General features: G+C 43.9%; 1 protein-coding gene across 8 annotated transcripts in view; it reads left to right on the top strand.

Moving 5' to 3' along the window:
* Positions 1–11,227: 11,227 nt before the first annotated feature.
* Positions 11,228–21,387, top strand: part of Map7d2 (MAP7 domain containing 2) — a 116,174-nt gene continuing 106,014 nt past the window's right edge. For 5 of the 8 annotated variants that reach the window (XM_057759367.1, XM_057759365.1, XM_057759366.1 and 2 more), the window contains exon 1: positions 11,229–11,465. In XM_057759367.1, the coding sequence (XP_057615350.1) occupies positions 11,336–11,465 (130 nt within the window). In that variant the 5' untranslated portion in view covers positions 11,229–11,335. Of the gene's footprint in view, positions 11,466–21,387 lie in introns of all 8 variants that reach the window. The other 3 variants (XM_057759370.1, XM_057759368.1, XM_057759369.1) reach the window with 1 other exon arrangement.

The following is a 21,387-nucleotide window of genomic DNA, read 5'->3' as shown; positions in this document are numbered from 1 at the left end:
AGTTAACTGTGTGACAGAAAGAAAGCACTTTCCTCTCCTTGAATTCAGTCTGATAGCACCTTCCACATTCAGCTTAGAACAAACTTAGACTGGAAACTGTACCGCAACCATCCTCAAAAGTCTCTTAGGTGATAACAAATCTAGTCAAACTGACAAGCTACATATCAAAATCCTGTATTCATCTACATATCTTGATCCTACATCACAGCTGCATATCAAGATCCTGTCTCAGAAAATTACATCTATTGTATGACCCCTTAACAGGACCAGGAAGATTTCAGCATGTTAGCATACAGGCACAGGAGCTACTTAAGATTCTTTTAAAACATGGTGGTTCTTGTGCCTGGGGAGACATGAACAATGTTTGCACTAATAATGACAGATCAAAGATAAGATCCCACCCAAATCTATCTAGTTTATCGGGGTAACAAAGCAGTTTCATCACAAGCGAAGCCCCCCAACCCCTGCCCAGCATAGGCGATGACTCATCAGTGCTGTATTTCTGGAGCACTTGCTGTTCTCAGCTCTCAGGCAACTGCATGGAAGAGTCTTCCCTAGCCAGTGATCACAGAAGCTGACAGGGGGCATGTGAATCTCCTAACTTTCTATTTACTGTGTGTGTACATTCTCAACTCTGGGTTGTTGCATGTGTGTGTGCAGGTGTGCATGTGTAGAGAGGCCGGACATCAACCTTGGACACCATTCCTCAGGTCTCTTCACTGGACTCCCCCATTCACTAGGCCAGCCTGGCTAGCCCAGGGCGCCTTCTGTGCCTGCCTGTGCAGCAGCACCGGGACTGCCATGTGGGTGCTGGGAACCAAACCCTGGTCCTCTAGAAGAACAGTCAGTGTTCTATTTATTATGTATAGAGTATTCTGCCTGTAGGTCAGAAGAGGGGATATGATCTCATTACTGACAGCTGTGAGCCACCATGTGGTTGCAGGGAATTGAACTCGGGACCTCTGGAAGAGCAGCCAATGCTCTTAACCTCTGAGCCATCTCTCCAGCCCGAGCAGTCAGTGCTCTTAACCACTGAGCCAGCTCTCCACCCTCCCCATGCAGATTTTTATATGGATACCAGGGATCTAACTTGAATCCTAGAGCTTGCACCCCAAGCACTTTACTGCCTGAGCTGGGTTCCCTGGATGAGCCTTGTAAATTTTCTTAGCTTTTTGAATCCTACGTGTCTCTGTCTTCATTTCAGGAGGAACTGTTTCAATTCTGAGGAAAGAGCTGTACAACAGTGGCTTACTTAGAGTCCTAGCACTTAAGGAGGCAGGAGGATTACCTCAAAAGGAAGCCGACCTTGGCTACACGATGTGAGAACCTGTTAAAACAATAATAACAACAATAATAATTGTAATAATCATACTTTTAAAAAAAAGAAGAAATCATTCCATGGGCTGGAGAAATGTCTCAGCAGTTAAGAGCACTGATTGCTCTTCCAGAGGACCTGGGTTCAATTTCCAGCACCCACACAGTGGATAACAACTACCTGTAACTCCAGTTCTCGGAGATCAAGTGCCCTCTTCTGGCCGCTGCAGGCACTACGTGCATGTGGTGCACAGACCTAGAGGCAAAACATCCATACACAGCAGGGTGGCATTGGCGCATGCCTTTAAGCCCTTAAACCCAGCACTCGGGAGGCAGAGGCAGGCAGATCTCTGTGAGTTTCAAGGCCAACCTGGTCTACAAGAGCTAGTTCCAGGACAGGCTCCAAAACTACAGAGAAACCCTGTCTCAAAAAACCAAAATAATAATAATAATATAAATAAAATCTCTTAAAAGTCAATTTATTCCAAATATTATATATATAGTTTTTTGAGACAGGGTTTTTCCATGTAGTTTTGGAGTATGTCCTGGAACTTGCTCTGTAGACTAGGCTGGCCTTAAACTCACAGACATCCGCCAGCCTCTGCCTCCCGAGTGCTGGGATAAAAGGCGTGTGCTACTTCTGCCTGGCATAATGTGATATTTGATTCCTGGAAAAAAAAAACCTTGAATTTCTGTTCAGCAGTGTTATAAAAGCGCATGAAATAAATCTATTACATCAAAGAAAAGAGTTTTTGCTGTCTATGAAACAATGAGCTTTTCAAGAAAAATTAGTTTTAATAAAGAGGTTGCAATATTGATGATTAATAAATACAACATTTAAAATTGTAGGATGAGAGGCTAGAAAGAAAGCTGAATGAATAACAGCACTTGCTGCTCTTCCAGAGCACCCGAGTTCAGTTCCCAGCAGCTCACAACTGCCTAGAACACCAGCTCCAAGGGATCTGATACCTTCTTCTGACCTTCAATAGCACCCTCACACATGTGACATACACCCAGACACACACACACACACACAAACTTTAAATGGAAGATTTTCATAGCTCTTTCCACCAATGTTGTCCAAATTTTCTATATTCATGATGTTAGAATTACATCCAAAGTTCAAGACAGAATAATAAACTTTTTTCAGACACTGAAGATAGAATTAAAGGACCTGTATATGCTAAGCTAGTGCTCTTCCACTGAGCTATAACCCAAGCCCAGACCAATGGATTCTAGTATAAAATTATAAAAACTTTCTAATTATGTACTAGAGTCCAGAGGATATGTAACTTAACAAATTATTACTTTGAGCATGGTGGTGTAAACCTTAGATGTTGGAACTATAGAGACAGAGGCAGGTGTGAGTTCAAGGCCAGTCTAGTTTATATAGTGAGTTCCAGGACAGCTAGGGCTACATAGTGAGACCCTGTCTCAGAATTAAAAAAAAAATTATTGCTTCTCTGGACTGGGTGGTATATAGGCCTGTAATTCTAATAAGTTGGGAAGCAAAGGCAGGATTCCAAGTTCAAGGTATGCCTGGGATATAGAGAAATCATCTATCAATATTTGTTGTAATATGAAAGAGAAACACAATCTTCTGTGTTTTCACCAGGTGCCGTGGCATGAATCATAGTCAGATACCCAGGAGAATGATGCAGAAGATCACTTGAGCTCAGGAACCTCAAGACCAGGGCAAAATTCACCCCCATCTAAAAGATAGAGAAAAATGAAACAAAAACTTCTTTTGCTGTGTCCCTCAAAGCATAGATTACTTAATCAAAACACCATATTGCAACACATTGAATACAAAAGAGATCCGAGAGTCTTCTACTAAGCCAAGTGGATTCACAAAAATCAGAAACAATGTCATCTCCAATTGTATTGTTCCCACTTTGCATTAAGAGTCTGTCAATGTGGTTGGGCATGGTGGCACAGGCCTCTAAAGCCCAGCACTCAGGAGGCAGAGGCAGGCAAATCTGTTCAAGGCTAGTCTGGTCTAGAAAGTGAGTTCCAGGACAGTGAGGGCTAGCTACACAGAGAAACTCTGCTCAAAAAAATAATGTGGGACTGGAGATATGGTTCTGCAGTTAAGAACACTGGCTGCTCTTCGAGAGGACCTGAGTTTGAGTCCCAGTAAGCAGACGGTGGCTCACAGTTGCCTGGGACTCCAATCCTAGGGTATATGGCATTGTCTTCTGGCCCGTAGGGCCACCAGCGATGCCTGTGATGCACAGATATACATGCAGACAGAACATCCATATGCATACAATAACTAAAAGTAAATAAAAATAAAGATTGTCAATGCATTGGGTTCATTATTGGATTAATGCATAAAACAATCATAATCAATTCAACAGTGATAGAAAAGAGCATCTCATGTCAGGAAAAGTTAACAGGCTGGTGAGATGACTCACTGAGCAAAGTTCAAGCCTGATGACCTGAGTTCAATTCCCAGAACCCACATAAAGAAGGAAAGAGAAGACTAACTCTACAAAGTTTTACTTTGGCCTGCACACATGCACTGTAACACACACTTGCCAAAAACACATCATACACACACACACACACACACATACAATAATAATTCAATAGTTAGAGACAGGATCTTTCTATGTAACCCTCACTGTCCTGGAACTTTCTATGTAGACCAGGCTGGTCTCAAACTCATTGAGATCCTCCTAGCTCTGCCTCCTGAGTGCTGGGATTAAAAGCGCGTACCACTATGCCCAGCTCAATAATTAATTTAAAAAAAATTAACAGTGTTTATTGCCAATAATACACTTACAAGTTTGTGTGTGTGCGAGTGTGTGTGTGTGTGTTTGACAAGTTCTCATGCAGTACAGGTGGACAGGTGGGCCTCTAGCTCTCTGTACCTCCAAGTGGCACTGAAGTCTTGGTCCTGCTATTCCTGCCTCCCAACACCTGGGCTTACAGGCAAGCATGCACCACTACATCTGGCTTAATTTGCATTTTTAAGTGAATTTACATTTTGAAAACTTGTATCTGTTATTCTTTTGGTCTCTGGTCCCTTTAAGGTACAAGCCACGCCCACTCCCAGCGACCTCTGCCCCGCCATGTTGAATCTTTCTCTGGCTGTCCCCTCTTGGTGTGTATCTCTCTCTCTGTCTCTCTGTCTCTCTCTGTCTCTGTCTCTCTCTCTCTCTTTATCTGTCTCTCTGTCTCTCTCTGTGTCTCCTCTCTCTCTCTCTGTCTCTCTCTTGTCTGTCTGTCTCTCTCTCCTCTAAGTAATAAATGTCCAGTTCTGATTCATACTATGTGTCTGTCACATGTCCCTACCCACGCACCTGCTCGCTATTAGGAACTCCAGAGCTGGCCCACCCGCTGGGGATCCCCCGGGGCTCGCAGCTGCTCTGCGAGCTCACCGCCCCGTCCGCTAGTCACCCCTAGTCACCGCATGGAGCGACCAGCCCGCTTTCCCAGGACCCACCACTAGCTGTCTCTGCCTGGCCGCCACCAGCTGCCGCCTGGGACACCCAAGCATTTTTAAAATCATAAAAGTATCTACCACCATTGACAAAACCAAAAGCTTTTTATGAGACTGGTAGGAGTTGGCACTCCAGTTTGCAGATCAGATGAATGATCTGTTAAGACTACTCCCTTTTGTCCATGAAGACCCCAAAGACAACACAGGTTAAATGACTAAGGTCTGGAGAGACGACTCAGCAGTTAAGAACACTGACTAGGAAAAGCAAAAAACCCAGTGTTGTGCTTTGCTGTCCCTTTAAGGAACAAGCCACGCCCACTCTGACCTGCCCACACCATCTGACCTCTGACCTGCCCGCGCCATCTTGCCTCTCTCTCTTCTGTTTCTTTGGCGGGAGCAGAGAGCTGCTGCTAGGAGCCAACCTGTCTCTTTTTTGTTATGAAGAGTTTTTTTTAATAATTAAATATTTAAATATTACATTCCCTAGATCTCTGAGCAGTTGAGGGCAAAGAACTGTTTGTAATATAAGGTTAGTGGCAGCTTTGCTGTCCCTTTAAGGGACAAGCCACGCCCACTCTGACCTGCCCACACCATCTGACCTCTGACCTGCCCGCGCCATCTTGCCTCTCTCTCTTCTGTTTCTTTGGAGGCACGCATGCGTTTTCTCTGACTCTTTCCCTCTTTTTCTCTTTCTCTTCTCCCTCTCTCCCTCTCTCCCTCTCTCTCTCTCTCTCTCTCTCTCTCTCTCTCTCTCTCTGTCTCTCTCTCTCTCCCCCTCCCTCCCTTTCTCCCCTTTTAATAAATGCTTTTAGGGCTACTTTCTGTGTCCATGGGTCTGCTCACAACCACCCGCATGGCTTCCCTCTGCCGCCGCTCGGGTGCCGGACCCTGGAGCCGGCACCCGGCACCGCTGGGGACCCGCCAGAGCTTGCTGCTCCGTGAGCCCCCCCGGGGGACTCCCCCACATTATTTTAGGAATAAGACCCAGGATAGCCAAAACAATCCTGTACAATAAAAGAACTTCTGGAGGCATCACCATCCCTGACTTCAAACTCTACTACAGAGCTACAGTACTGAAAACAGCTTGGTATTGGCATAAAAACAGACAGGAGGATCAATGGAACCGAATAGAAGACCTGGATATCAATCCACACATCTTCGAACACCTGATATTTGATAAAGAAGGAAAAAAATCAAATAGAAAAAAGAAAGCATATTTAACAAGTGCTGGCATAACTGGATACCAACATGTAGAAAAATGAAAATAAACCCATATCTATCACCATGCACAAAATTCAAGTACAAATGGATCAAAGACCTCAACATAAAAGCAATCACACTGAACCTTATAGAAAAGAAAGTGGGAAGTGCACTTGAACGCATTGGCACAGGGAACCACTTTCTAAATATAACCCCAGCAGCACAGACAATTGAGAGAAACAATTAGTAAATGGGACCTCCTGAAACTGAAAAGCTTCCTGTAAAGCAAAGGACACGGTCAACAAGACAAAACGACAGCCTACAGAATGGGAAAAGATCTTCACTAACCCCACATCAGACAGAGGTCTGATCTCCAAAATATACAAAGAACTCAAGAAATTGGTCATCAAAAGAACAAATAATCCAATAAAAAAAAATGGAGTACAGACCTAAACAGCGAACTCTCAACAGAGGAATCTAAAATGGCTGAAAGACACTTAAGGAAATGTTTAACATCCTTAGTCATCAGAGAAATGCAAACCAAAACAACTCTGAGATTTCATTTTACACCTGTAAGAATGGCCAAGATCAAAAACACTGATGACAACTTATGCTGGAGAGGATGTGGGGTAAAGGGAACACTCCTGCATTGCTGGTGGGAGTGCAGTCTGGTACAGCCCCTTTAGATGTCAGTGTGGTGATTTCTCAGAAAATTAGGAAACAACCTTCCTCAAGACCCAGTAATACCACTTTTGGGTATATATACAAAGGATGTTCAATCGTGCCACAAGGACATGTGCTCAACTATGTTCATAGCAGCTTTGTTTGTCATAGCCAGAACCTGGAAACAACCTAAATGCCCCTCAACTGAAGAATGGATAAGGAAAATGTGGTACATTTACACAATGAAGTACTGCACAGCACAAAAAAATAAGGACAGCTTGAATTTTGCAGGAAAATGGATGGAGCTAGAAAACATTATTTTGAGTGAGGTAACCCAGACACAGAAAGACAATTATCACATGTACTCACTCATAGGTGGTTTTTAGACATAAAACAAAGAAAGCCAGCCTACAAATCACAATCCCAGAAAACTTAGACAACAATGAGGACCCAAGAGAGACTTACATAGATCTAATCTACATAGGAAGTAGAAAAAGACAAGATCTTCTGGGTAAATTGGGAGCATGGGGACCTTGGGGGAGGGTTGAAGGGGGAGGGGAGAGGCAGGGAGGGGAGCAGAGAAAAATGTAGAGCTCAATAAATATCAATAAAAAAATAAAGTGAAGATAAAATCTGTAAACACAAAGGAAAAGGAAAGTATGAATACAGTGGGGCTAGGCAGTAAATTTTTGTTTTTTGTTTTTTTTTTAAAAAGTAGGTTTTTATTTTTTGAGAATACAACGATATCATTTTCCCCTTCCCCTTTCTCCCTCCAAACCTCCCCATATATCCCCCTAGTTGCTTTCTTTACATTCATGGCTTCTTTTTCTTTGCTGTTACATATATATATTCCTAAATGCATAAATACAATCTAGTCTTAGAAAATATATGTGGAAGTGCTTGGGTTTTTGTTGTTGTTTGTTTGTTTTTCATTGTTGTTGTTTTAAGACAGAGTCTCATCTAGCCCAGGCTAACACTAAACTTGCTGTGTAGCCTAAAAGGGACGACCTGGAACTCCTGAACCTCCTGCTTCCATCTCCCAAGTTCTTCAGTTATGGTCTAATAAAAATAAATACCACAATGAGATACAGATAAAAAGGCACGTGATTCAGTAAAATATTGTTAGACTGTTGTTATATAGATTAGGAAAAAAGGAAGCCAGGACAGGCAGATCTCTGTGAGTTCGAGGCCAGCCTGGTCTACAGAGTGAGTTCCAGGACAGCCAGGACTGTTATACAGGAAGCTCTGTCTCGAATAAAAACAAAAAAAAAAGCACAACAACAAAAACAAAAACACACTCTGTTTCTCATATTACTTACAAATATATATATTACAATAATTCTTACAGAAAAAGAGACCATGGATTGTTTGAATTTGAGAACAGAGTGGTGGATGGGGTGGGCATGGAAAGTATTGGAAGATGGAGCAGGGAGGGGAAATGATGTCATATTTTAATAAAATAAATTCTAAACTTTTAAAACAGTGGGCTGATGAGATGTTGCTCTGGTAGAGGACGTGGGTTTGATTCCCAGCACCCACATGGTGGCTCAGAATTATCCATAGTGCCAGTTCTAGGGGAGCCAATGCCCTCTTCTAACCTGTATGAACACACACATGCCTCCAGGAAAAACGCTCACACACATGAAATAAATAAATGTGAAACTTTCAAAATAAGTAAGTAATATGAAAAATAGTATAAAAGTAGAGAGGAATCTTGCCCAGACCATTGCCAAGCCCTTGATTTGAAGAGTGGGTCAAATTTCCAACAAGATTCCTAAGAGGCCAAAGTGCTAACAACGCACGCACTCCTAACTGCTTAGCAACTTGGCTGCTTCCTGCCAGCTTAGAAACAGTTTCCAGCACAGCTCCAGGCATTGGCCTTGACTTGCTGAATTTCCTGCTCTTTATCTATCTTAACTCCCCTTTCTGGCTTCCTCAGGATACCGATACCACGTCCTCCTCCAGCCATACCCTGGGCTGTCAAGAACACATTTATCACAGAAACATTTGTGCCACAAAGGGTCTGTGTGCAAGCTTTACTTTGCCTTCTGTTCTTTTCTTTCTTCCATCTCCCCATAACCAAATGTCACTTTCTACATGGTTCAACTTCTTTTTGTTGTTTTTTTTGTTTTTTCTTTAAAATTATTATTATTATTATTATCATCATCATCATTATTTGGCTTTTCAGTACTGTAGTGGCAGCCCTGGGTTCAGCTTTTTCTTAGTTAGGGTTACTATTGCTACAATGGAACACCAAGACCAAAAGCAAGTTGGGGATGAAATGGTTTGTTGGGTTTACACGTGTATACCACAGCCCATCATCAAAAGAAGTGAGAGCAGGAACTCAAACAGGGCAGAAACCGGGAGGCAGGAGCTGATGCAGAGACCACAGTTATTGGCTTCATCAACCTGCTTTCTTATAGAACCCATAACCACAAGCCCAGGGGTAGTCTGATCCACAATGAGCAGGGCTCTTCCCCATCAATCCCTAATTAAGAAAATGCCCTACTGGCTTTCCTACAACCTGACCTTATGGAGATTTCTTATCAATTGGGGCTGGCTCCCTCAACTCCAGTGACTCCAGTTTGTGTCATTGACATAAAACTAGCTAGCACAAGCTTCATTCTTTTTTAAATTTTTACATAAGTACGGTGTGCATGTGCATATATCCATGCTTACATTTATACGGGTGTGTACGTGTGAGGGAATACATGGGAGAAGTTGACATCAGGCATGCTCCTGGATGGCTCTAACTAGCTAGTCAGCCTGCCCTATGGGTTTCCTGTCTCACCTCCAAAGCACTGTGATTACACATGGGGTTAAAGGTGTACGCCACCACCACCTGGCCCTTAGTTTCTTTCTTAATCAAGTGTTATTTTCTCTACTAGGTTGGCCATCTTCCAACAGAAAAGTGTGTAGCCTGAGCTACTTGCAGAAGGGTAATCACTTAGCAGGTTAGGCCTCCCTAAGCACTTGGATGCTTAGGCAGCCCATGCAAAGACGGGTTGGTATATTCATCTCTTCTTCTCCTTCCTTCTGCTCTCCATCTCCCCTCCTATTACCCTTCTATTTAGCCCGAAATGGCCTCAAATTCTCTACTAGCCTACTTAGACTAACCTCACACTTAATAGTCCTTCTGCCTTAGGTTCCCAAGTGTTGGGATTATAGATGTGAGCCACGATTAAAAAATATTAATGACTGTTGAGCTGTGTAGTGGTGGTACATGCCTTTACTCCCAGCATGTGGGAGGGAGAGGCAGGTGGATCTCTGTGAGTTCGAGGCCAGCCCGGTCTACAAGAGCTAGTTCCAGGACAGGCTACAAAGCTACAGAGAAACCCTTTTTTGAAAAAAGAAAAAAGAAAAAAAAAAAGAATTCTGCAAGCTCCCTTTAAAACAGCCTGTGTGCCCTTGGTGTGTCACCGCCATTTTGTGTGGATGATTGAGCCCTGCACGCTGGCTATTTCTGCAGAGTAAATGCTTTCTGTGCTTGCATGCTGTTTGAGTCTGGGGTCTTCCTTCAGTAATCCCTGGACCCTTACAAGGGGTAGGTTCTCAATAGGTATCCATGGCTGGCCTGGAATTCACTATATAGAGCAGGCTGACCTTGAACTCACAGAAATCCACTGCCTCTGCATCCTTACTGCTGGGATTAAGTCATAAACCACCACATCTGGTCACCATGGTTGCTTTGTTGTTTTCTCTCTTAGAAATCCAAACTGGGTCCTAGACACATCACACATGCTAGGTAAGCAGTCTCCAACAGAGCTATGCCTCCAGCCCGTTCAGTTATGTTGTTGAAACCCTAAGAAATGTGTCTGGCTAGAGAAAAAGATGTGCTGGCTAAATAATACTCCACAGCCTTCTTTGTCCCTCTGCTCCCGAGGCAAGGCATTTAGCAGCAAGAATGAACACAAAGCAAACATGGCGGCTCACAAGTGTAAACCCAGAATTTCAAAGGCAAAAGCTCCGTAGAGCAAAGGCAACAATTATCAGAGAAAACCCACAGGAAGAGAGGAAATCTTTGCCAGCTAACCATCTTGCAGAATGTGTAAAGGAAAAGTGTCTATTTTTCACACGCCCAGAAAGATGAGAAGTTTAAGGTCATCTTTGACTAAAACTCTGGGTTTTCTTGGTTTTGTTTTGTTTTGTTGTTGTTGTTGTTATTATTGTTGTTTTGGTTCTTTCGAGACAGGGTCTGATTAGCTTTAAGTGTATTTGTGCGCTGATGTGTGGAAACTTGTTTAGGTCGAGTGTGCTCTCTGCATGTGCAAGATATATGTGAACTCTAAGAAGAAATGTGCTGGGTTTGGCGTGTGTGGGTATGGGGGTGTGTGCGCATACGCACCATCTACGCTAAGCAGTAAGAACTTGTGCTCACACAATTTGGGTGAACATCACAGTGAACAGTGCACGTGCACGTCCCGCACATTTCGTGTGAGAACAGCGGCGCATTTCACACCACCGAGAGAGTCATCGCTCGGCGGTTGAGAAGCCGTGAGCGCTTCGCGCGTGCCGTGCCTCCGCGCGTGCGCGTGCGCGCGAGCTGAGGGGTGACGCACACGCGGGTGCGCGAGGGTCCGGCGCAGCGAGCCCAGGCAGTTCGAGGACAGCGCGCAAGGTGGGAGGGAGGGCGCGTGCGCAAGCGGACACGCGCGGAGTCGGTGCAGCGCGGCGGGCCAGACAGTGCGCCTGTGCAGCCCGCGCAGCCCGATGGAGCGCAGTGGTGGGAACGGAACCGGAGCCCCCTCGGAAGGGGTGCTGAAGGGCACCTCGCTGCAGCCCACAAAGTCCACGGAAGCGAGCGCAGGGCGAGCCTCACAGCCCACCCCTCGGCAGCCAGGTAAGGGCTCAGGGGGCGCCCGGCCAGGCCGTGCTGAGGACCCCCTGGGGGCGGGGCGGGCCACAGTGACACCCTCGTCCGGACGCCCTTTTCCCGAGGCCTAGGTCAACCTGATGCGGGGACCTCAGGCCGGGTCCCTCTATCAGTAGGTGGCGAGGTCCCCTCGGGCTTGGGGTGAGTGAGTGGGCGAGCTTGCGGAGGGGGAGGCAGAACGCGGAGCAAGTATCTTTTTTCACAGTTGTTCCTGAGGTGTCCTCGGCGCCCGAGGGGGTTTCTGGACTGCCAGCCGTGCGGGCGCGGGGGGGGGGACCCCGCTGAGGTGTTGGGGGAGGAGGGCTTGGCTGGCTTGCACACTGGTTAGCTCGCACGCTCCATCCTGGCTAAAGCGCACCGACCAGGAAGGTGGCCCAGCTTTGCGGGTCCCCACCCCTCGCCTTTCTCAGGGTTGGGAAAATTGTCGTGTCGCACCAGGACAGCGGCGGTTCATGAAGAGAGTGGGCCGCGGCCAACGCGAAGACGACTCCCCCCACCCCCGCCGCCGCCCCGGTCCCGAAATCGCCGAGATAGTGGCTTCGCTACTGGGGTGTCTGGCCCGCGCCGCGGCCCCCTCCTTTCGTGGCAGCCTGGTGATTGAGTATCCAAGCCCACGAGACTGCAGCTGAGAGCTGTGGCGTCTGGGGGCGGGGGTGGGGGTGGGGGGGATGCGGGTCCTCGTCCCGTGTGCCCGAGGGGGACATCATGAGGACATTTCGGAAGAACGTGATAGGCAGATCTCCCGTCTCCTGGTTCTCGCGCTAACCTTCTGTGTGCTTGCAGGTGGTGCGGAGGTATACGCAGCAAGGAAAAGGATCTCGTTCTGATTTTCCTGGCGACATGTTTTTTTTTTTTTAAGTTAATAATGCGAACTGATTTTCTTTTTATCCTTTATTGCAAAAGCAAAAGAAACTCACACAAATATTGGTGTGATTTGGGCATTATCACATCGTGGAGATATAAGTATTTTATATGAGGTGGAGGGGGCAGAGGAAAGACATCAAATGAAGTGGTATTGGGGGTGTTTGCGTCTTCGTTTTGAGACTGGATCTTACTATATGGCTTCTTTGGGTCTGGACTTCAGAGATCATCCAAGTCACCACACCCAGACTGCAGATGTTCCCTTAGTCACTTGAAACACGCTTTTTGTTGGGATAGAGGGGATTATTTTATTGGACCTTCGGTTCCATCATTTATAGAAGGGAAAGGAAGGGTAAAATTAATTCTTGTTTGTTATCGTGCTTTTTATTAAACGAACAACTTATTAAAACATTATAGGATAGTGATTAATAAGTATCCTTTAAACAAATACTTACATTTTCATTGTTTTTCTTGAGAGACTCAGGCAATATCTGACCCGAATCCACACACCAGAGCCAGCTCTCTCTGGCAAAGGGGACCTCATAATTAAAACATTAGAAAGGGGATGTTGTTTTGAGTTTGTATTTTTATTTGGGGGGGGGGAGTTGAAATAATAAGTTATTTAGATGTTTCTTTTCTTGTTTTGGATTTTCGAGACAGGGTTTCTCTGTAGCTTTGGGGCCTGTACTGAAACTCACTCTGTAGACCAGGCTGGCCTCAAACTCACAGAGATCTGCCTGCCTCTGCCTCACGAGTGCTGGGATTAAAGGCGTGCGCCACCACCACTGCCCGGCTTATTTAGATGTTTCTTGTAGTAGAGAATGGGATGTATGGTTGAATATCCGGTTTACCTGGGATTTTTACTTGAAGGAAATATGTATATATATATTATTGATATTTATGGAGCTACTTAAAGGAATTTAAGAGGACAGTTCTTCCTTTCCCCTATTGCTCTGTTACAGTGTAGACACTAGTTTATTTTAGAATTTCTAAAATGAGCCAGGTGGTGGTGGTGCATGCCTTTAATCCCAGCATTCAAGGAGGCAGAGGCAGGTGGATCTCTGTGAATTCGAGGTCAGCCTGGTCTACAGTGTGAGTTCAAGGACAGTCAAGGCTATACAAGAACAGCAAAAAACAACAAAGAAAAGAATTTCTAAGATAATTCTAGGTTTTAAATATATAGCCTACAATGAACATTTAGAGGTCATTCTTAATAGCTATGTGAAAGAAAATAGATTTTTTTTAAATTTTATTTCATAGTAGTAGGGATGGAGATATGTGTGGGCAATGCAATATAACCCATTGTTGGGCATGAATTCATGTTCCTGTTCCCTATCACCAACAGTGATAACTAAAGTTGTCCTTCCTTCCTTCCTTCCTTCCTTCCTTCCTTCCTTCCTTCCTTCCTTCCTTCCTTCCTTCCTTCCTTCCTTCCTTTCTTCCTTCCTTCCTTCCTTCCTTCCTTCCTTCCTTCCTTTTTTTGGTTTAAGACTGAGTTTCCTGTCTGGCCTAGAACTCACTCTGTAGACCAGGCTGGCCTCGAACTCACAGAGATCTGCCTGCCTCTGCGCCCCTCTTCCCCAGTGCTGGGATTAAAGGCGTGCACTGCCACCACCACCTAGCTTGTTTTTTTTTTTGTGTGTGTGTGTGTGTGTATACATACATTATGTGGATGTGGGGTGTGCTTGTGGAGTCCACAGTCCCAACTTAGGTCTCATTCCTCAGGCACTTTGCATCTTATTTTGAAACTAAGTCTCTGACCTGGAACTCACAGTTTTGGCTACCTGGCTAGAGATCCCCAAGGACCTCTTTCTGCCTTCCCAATGCTAGACTTACAAGCACATTCCACCATTGGACTTTTTTCTTCGTGGATTCTGGAGTTGAGCTTAAGTTCTCATGCTTGCATGGCAGGTACTTTACTGACTAAACTTTCTTCCCAGTCCCATTTTTAATTTTTTTAACTTGTATTTTTTTAGTGTGCAAAGTAGTGGGTTCCATTATGACATTTTCATGTATGTAAACCATTGTAGTTTGCTCACGTTCTCCATTACCCTACCTTGTCCCCCTTCCACCTTAACTGGTCACCTTTTTTTTTCATCAAAATATTCCCACTCTAAACCGGTTGGTGATGGCAAACGCCTTTAATCCCAGCACTTGGGAGGCAGAGGCAGGTGGATCTCTGTGAGTTCGAGGCCAACCTGGTCTATAAGATATAGTTCCAGGACAGGCTCCAAAGCTACAGAGAAACCCTGTCTCAAAAAAAAGAAAGAAAGAAAGAAAGAAAGAAAGAAAGAAAGAAAGAAAGAAAGAAAAAAGAAATATTCCCCCTCTGTTTTCATGTCTTTTACATAAGTATTTTTAAATTTAGGTTCTACATGGGAGAAAAAACTTGATACTCTTCTTCCCCACAAGGAGGGATTTTTCCATTTCTGTTTCTCCTTTCCCTGTCCCCTTCCCTTTCCTCTTTCTTTCTATATAGCTCAAATTCTCCTTTAACTCACTATGTAGCCTAGGATGTCCTCAAATTGGTGATAGTAACTACTGATTCAGTCCCCACAGTGATGGGATTACAGGGAGGGCACTACACACGGCTTTCTGAGGGGGGATTCTCAATTATACTTATTGTAGATCCATTTAATGAATGCTACTGATAAATTAGTTTTAAGGCTGAGAATATAGCTTAGTGGGTAGATGCTTGCCTGGTATGCTTAAGGTTAATAGAATTTTTAGTTGCTGCTCTATTCACAATAATTAGGAAAACGTGGAATCAGTTTAGATGATCATTAACAGAAGAATGGAGCTAGGCTTGGGTGCCTACCTGTAATCCCAACCTTTAGGAGGTAGAGGCAAGAGGTCAGTAGTTCAAGGACAATCTTGTTGGGTGGTGACCAAGCACACCTTGGGAAGCAGAGGCAGGTGGATCTTTGAGGTCAGCCTGGTCTACAAAGTGAGCTCCGGGGTAGACAGGGCCATTACATAGAGAACCCTGTCTCTAACAAACAAAAAAGCAAAGAAGAAACAACAAAAAGAGACTTTGTCTTTTTCGTTTTTGTTTTTCAAAACAGGGTTTCTCTGGATAACAGCCCTAGTGGTCCTGGAACTAACTGTAGACCAGACTGGCCTTGAACTCACAGAGATCCACCTGACTTTGCCTCCCGAGTCCTGGGATTAAAGGTATGCACCAACACTGCCCAGTGAGATCTTGTCTTAAAAATGAACAAAATAAGAACATAATCCGTGGGCGAGTAAAGAAAATGTGGTGTATATACACAGTAGCATTTTATTTAGCTGTAAAGAAAAAAATGAAATAACATTTCCAGAAAAATGGGTGGGACTGAAAGCATGTATATATGTAGGGATTTATGCACAAGTGAGACCAGAAGAGGGTGTCAGATCTCCTGGAGTTGGGAGTTAAAGACAATTGTATACCACTGAAGCTGAATTCCAGTCCTTTGTAAGGGCAGTATGAGCCCCTAATTTTGAACCACTCCCCAAATAAAATATTTTTATCCCACCATCCTCTTAAACTGTATGAAAATACCATATTGAAACCCATTACTTTGTATGCTAATTATAAAAATAAAATAAATATAAGGTTACCAAAAAACTATGTTTATTCATTTACAATGAAAAGTAATAGACATGTGAATTAAATAACTTTAAGTGCTTCAAAGTTGGTGTGCTAAAATTAGAATGTTCAGTGTATGCTGCAGTTACAGGTGATATTAACCTTTATACTTTTGAGGCTAATGATGGGTGATGAGTCCATACTCTCTAGGTAGGGAGTGGTGACTTTGAACTTCTAATCCTCCTGCTTCCACATGCCAGGTTATGTGATCATAGACATATGCCACCACACCTGGTTCATGTGCTGGGGAGCAAACCCAGGGCTCAATGCATGCTAGGCAAACATTCTACCACATTTCTTTTTGGTGGTGGTTGTGAGGATCAAACCTTATGCATGTTATGCCTATGTTCTACACTGTTTTAAATTCCCCACCCCAGATAAATCTTAATTCCTTTTGGGGGGGGGGTTCAAGACGAGGTTTTTCTGTGTAGCTCTGGCTGTCCTGGAATTTATTCTGTAGACCAGGCTGGCTTCAAAACCAGAGATCCTCCTGCCTCTGCCTTCTGAGTACTGGGATTAAAGGCATGTGTCACTGCCCAGCTAAATTTCTATTCTTGAATTATATTTTAAATCAATTATGGGTTTGGTGATATTGTTCAGTTGTAGAGTGGTTGCCTAGCATGCATGAAACTTTAAGTTCAGTACCCCAGAACCTCAAATGATGATGATGATAGTTCATCCTAGCTACTACTCATTCTTGGGCACCCAAGGACTAATGTGGGGTCCATTTCTAATGAGACATGATTTGTATTTTTAGAGATCAACTCCTGTTCCTAAGCATTCATGGAGTCCTTTGGGGACTGAAAATACAGAGCGGTTTGAGATAATGTGACTGAGACCATATAATGTCCCATTGGCATATTTGGGGGATGTGAATAGTTGAATGGTTTTCCTGGTGGTGTTATAGGGTATTGAAAGGGAGTACCTCTGGTTGTTCCCCAAGCAACAGGTTTTTCAACTATTGAAATCCTGTTCTTATTTTACTTACACACCAGTGATGCCTTCTTTTAATCATTTTACTACTGAGAATGAAATTACTCAGTATGCTATTCTTAATGCTTGTGATGTTTACTTAGCATAGTGCCTGTTGTTTCAATCTGCTTAAATACCTTTAATGAATACATAAATCACCAGTTGCTGTCCACTGTCATGTTAGGCTACATCATTGTCACATAGGTCCTGTGTTCTTTTCAGCCTAAAATGCCTCCTTGCCCCCTTTCCACTTCAGAAACTCATTTCCTTTAGGTTCTTTCACATAGAATTAATGAACTTCGTTTTTCTTTCTTTTTTGAGACAGAATTTTTTTTAACTTCATTATTGAATCTTTGGGGGTTTCACATCATGCACCCCAATTCTGTTCACCTCCTGGTTTCTCCATATCCCCTCCTCATCCCTGTTACATCCCTTCATAGGAAAAAAACAGCAAAACAAGCAAGCAAGGAAAAACAAGAACAGCAAAACAAAACAAAACCCGAAGAAACAGAACCAAAAAAACCACACCCGAAACAACAAAATCTCTGCTTCTCCTCTCCTGCCTCTCCATCACTTCTTCATCTGTCCTGAAGGCATTGGAGGCTTTGGTGTGAGACAGGATTTTTTTGTGTGCTTATGTAACCCTTGCTGTCCTGGAGACAAGGTTGGCCTCTGTAGACCAGGCTAGCCTCAAACTCATAGAGATCCACCTGCCTCTGTCTCCCGGGTTCATGGATTAAAGGTGCACTCCACCACTGCCCTGAAATTTTTTTTTTAATTTTTTTTTTTTTTGGCTTTTCAAGACAGGGTTTCACTGTGTAACAGCCATAACTGTCCTGGAACTAGCTCTGTAGACCAGGCTGGTCTCGAACTCACAGAGATCTGCCTGCCTCTGCCTCCTGAGTGCTGGAATTAAAGGCGTGCGCCACCACCGCCTGGCTAGGTCTTTATCTTAAGAACAAATCTTGGACCCAGATTATAGGTGGCTCTATAAGTGCTACCTAGTGCAGAAGGTGGAGATGATTAACCTACCCTTCTTCAAGTATGTGTGCACACAGTAGGTCTGTAACTAACATTTTCCACTTGTATTAAACAAAAATCAGCCCGGCAGTGGTGGCACACACCTTTAATCCCAGCACTCAGGAGGCAGAGGCAGGCGGATCTCTGTGAGTTCGAAGCCAGCCTGGTCTACAAGAGCTAGTTCCAGGACAGGCACCAAAGCTACAGAGAAACCCTGTCTCGAAAAACAAAACAAAAAGCCAGGCGATGGTGGCACACGCCTTTAATCCCAGCACTTGGGAGGCAGAGGCAGGCAGATCTCTGTGAGTTCGAGACCAGCCTGGTCTACAATACAAGAGCTAGTTCCAGGACAGGCTCCAAAGCCACAGAGAAACCCTGTCTCGAAAAACCAAAAAAAAAAAAAAAAAAAATCAACTACATTAGGATGAGTGCTAAGTAAATATTTGTTGAATTTTAGAAGGGTACTTTGCAAAGAAAATTTGGGAAAGATGGAAGTCACTCAAATAGAGTCTATTGAGACTGTTGCCAAGAAAATTATCATCTCGCCGGGCGGTGGTGGCGCACGCCTTTAATCCCAGCACTTGGGAGGCAGAGGCAGGCGGATCTCTGTGAGTTTGAGACCAGCCTGGTCTACAAGAGCTAGTTCCAGGACAGGCTCCAAAAAACCACAGAGAAACCCTGTCTCGAAAAAACAAAACAAGAAAAAAAAAAAAAGAAAATTATCATCTCTATATTGGCTAAGACTGTTGTGACTAAATTTGAGTTAATGTTTTTGTTTTGTTTTGCTTTTTGTTTTTCGAGACAGGGTTTCTCTGTGTAGCTCTGGCTGTCCTGGAACTAGCTCTTGTAGACCAGGCTAGCCTTGAACTCAGAGATCCACCTGCCTCTGCCTCCCAACTTTGGGATTAAATGTGCCACCACAGCCCAGCTTTGAGTTAATGTTTTAACATGCATTTAATAATGTAAATTGCTTTTTCAGATAATCTCAGCCTTCCTGTTTAGCTGAGACTGGCCTCCAATTCTGATTCTCCTTCTTCTACCTCTCAAGTGCTGGAATTATGTGCTGTCATGCCTGGCTATGATAGAGGAAGGTCATTGGTTAATTAATAAAAAAAAACTGCTTGGCCTCATAGGTTAGAACATAGGTGGGTGGAGTAAACAGAACAGAATGCTGGGAGGAAGAGGAAGTGAGCTCAGATGCAGGGCAGCTCCTTTCAGAGCCAGACACGATGCAGCCAGCCACCAGGTCAGACATGCTCAATCTTTCCCGGTAAGCACACCTAGTGGTGCTATGCAGATTATTAGAAATGGGCTAAATTAATACGTGAGAATTAGCCTAGAAGAGGCTAGATATAATGGGCCAGGCAGTGTTTAAAAGAATACAGTTTGTGTGTTGTTATTTCGGGGCATAAGCTAGCCAGGTGACTGGGAGCTGGGTGGCAGTAACGCAGCCCGCAGCCCTCACAACATGGCTATAAGAATTTTTTTACTTCTCCATCTTTCCTCCTGTATATTCATTGTTTAGTAAGTACATTGAGGATATCTTAGAACTTTAAAATTTTTTTTTTGGGCAGGGAGAGAATTGCTTATAGTTAAGATAGGGTTTCTTGATGCCTTTTGATCTGCATCTCTTCCATCTCCATCCCTAGAGTAGGAGACTATGGGCATAAAAACTGAAAGTTCACCAAGTTCCCTAGGGAGTCTAATATTGTGGGGTTGGGTTGGGTAGTAAAGGCTGAAAAATCCACCCAAAAATCAGTTAATCATCCATTTTTATCTAGCTAGCTAGCTAGCTCTTGTGGACCAGATTGGTCTTGAACTTACAGAGATCTGCCTGCCTCTGCCTCCCGAGTGCTGGGATTAAAGACATCCACTGCTCAGCCCATTTTCTTAAAGAGCTTCTAGATTTTTAAAAAAATACATTATTTTCAATTATGTGTCTCTGTGTGTAGGTGTGTGCATGAGAGTGCTGGTACCCATGCAAGGCAAAGGCATCAGATCCCTTTGAAATTGGAGATACAGGTGGTTTTAGGCTGCCTGATGTGGATGCTAGGACAAGAACTCAGGTCCCCTACAAGAACAATATGCTTTATTAAACCTCTTAGCCATCTCTCCAGTCCCTGTTCATCCTTATTCAAATTGTATTTTATTTGTTTATATTTATAGTTCAGCATTGACTCCATGGCCTCGTCCATACTAGGGAAGCACTACACTGAGCTATACTTCCAGGCCTCAAAGTTGCTTAAAACTCAAGGGACACACTTTTAATTTTAGCACTCAAGAGGCAGAGGCAGGTGGATCTCTGTGAGTTCCAGACCAACCAAGACCTTGTCTGAAAAAAAAAAGTTAATTAAGAGTATTTTTGTTTGTTTTGCTTTGTATTTTTTTTTCAAAACAGGGTTTCTTTTTATAACAGCCCTGGCTGTCCTAGAACCTGCAGTGTAGACCAGGCTGGCCTCGAACTCACTGTTATGCATGAGTTGGGTCATCAGGCTTGTGCAGCAAGCACAAACCACTGAGCAACCTCACCAGCCCTAGAATTTGGTAGTTTTTGTTTTCTTGCCCCTGATTCTACAGACGATTTAATATGCTCCCTTTTCAATATACCCGTGTTTCCCACATATGTACAGATCTTAAAATCTAGTTTAGTACTATATAGCCACATCTTAAAAGGAGCCTTTCTTGTTTTTGTCTTGTTTTGTTTTAGACACAGAGTCTTATGTAGCCCAGGCTGACCTTGAACTGACTGTGTATCTGAGGATGACTTTGAACTCCTCATTCTCCACAGCTCTATCCCATTAAGTGCTGGAATTAGAGGTATGCCCCATCATTGCTGGTTTCTTTTCATTAGTACAGAGATTTTTTCCCCCAGTGGTAATAAGGATCTCATTTACTAGAATTATAGCCAAAAATGTTATAATTAAAATGCTTAGCGGGAGAAAATTTCAATTTAATAGAAGGTTCTGGTTGTCTAGGAATTAACCCTTTCTGTTTCCCTATGAATTATTTTTCAAGACAGGGTTTCCCTGTAGCTTTGGAGCCTGTTCTGGAACTAGCTCTTGTAGATCAGGCTGGCCTCAAACTCACAGAGATCCACCTGCCTCTGCCTTCCGAGTGCTGGGATTAAAGGCGTGCGCCACCATCACCTGGTTCCCCTATGAGCGCCTTAATTGGCTTTTTAGCCTTAGAAAGCTGAATTCAATGTCACTGAGCATTGAGGCTCCTGCTGTGCCTGGGTCCTCACTGTACTAGGATCACAGAAAATTCTCTAGTAATAGTGTGTTCTGAACTGACTTTAGTAAGTATCTTAGTTAGGGTTTCTAGTACAACAAAACACCATTACCAAAAAGCAAGTTGGGAGGAAAGGGTTTATTTGGCGTATGTTTTCATATCACAGTTCATCCCTGA

This window comes from Chionomys nivalis, chromosome X (assembly GCF_950005125.1).
Source record: "Chionomys nivalis chromosome X, mChiNiv1.1, whole genome shotgun sequence".
Taxonomy (NCBI): domain Eukaryota; kingdom Metazoa; phylum Chordata; class Mammalia; order Rodentia; family Cricetidae; genus Chionomys; species Chionomys nivalis.
This window is presented reverse-complemented; position numbering and strand designations above follow the sequence as displayed.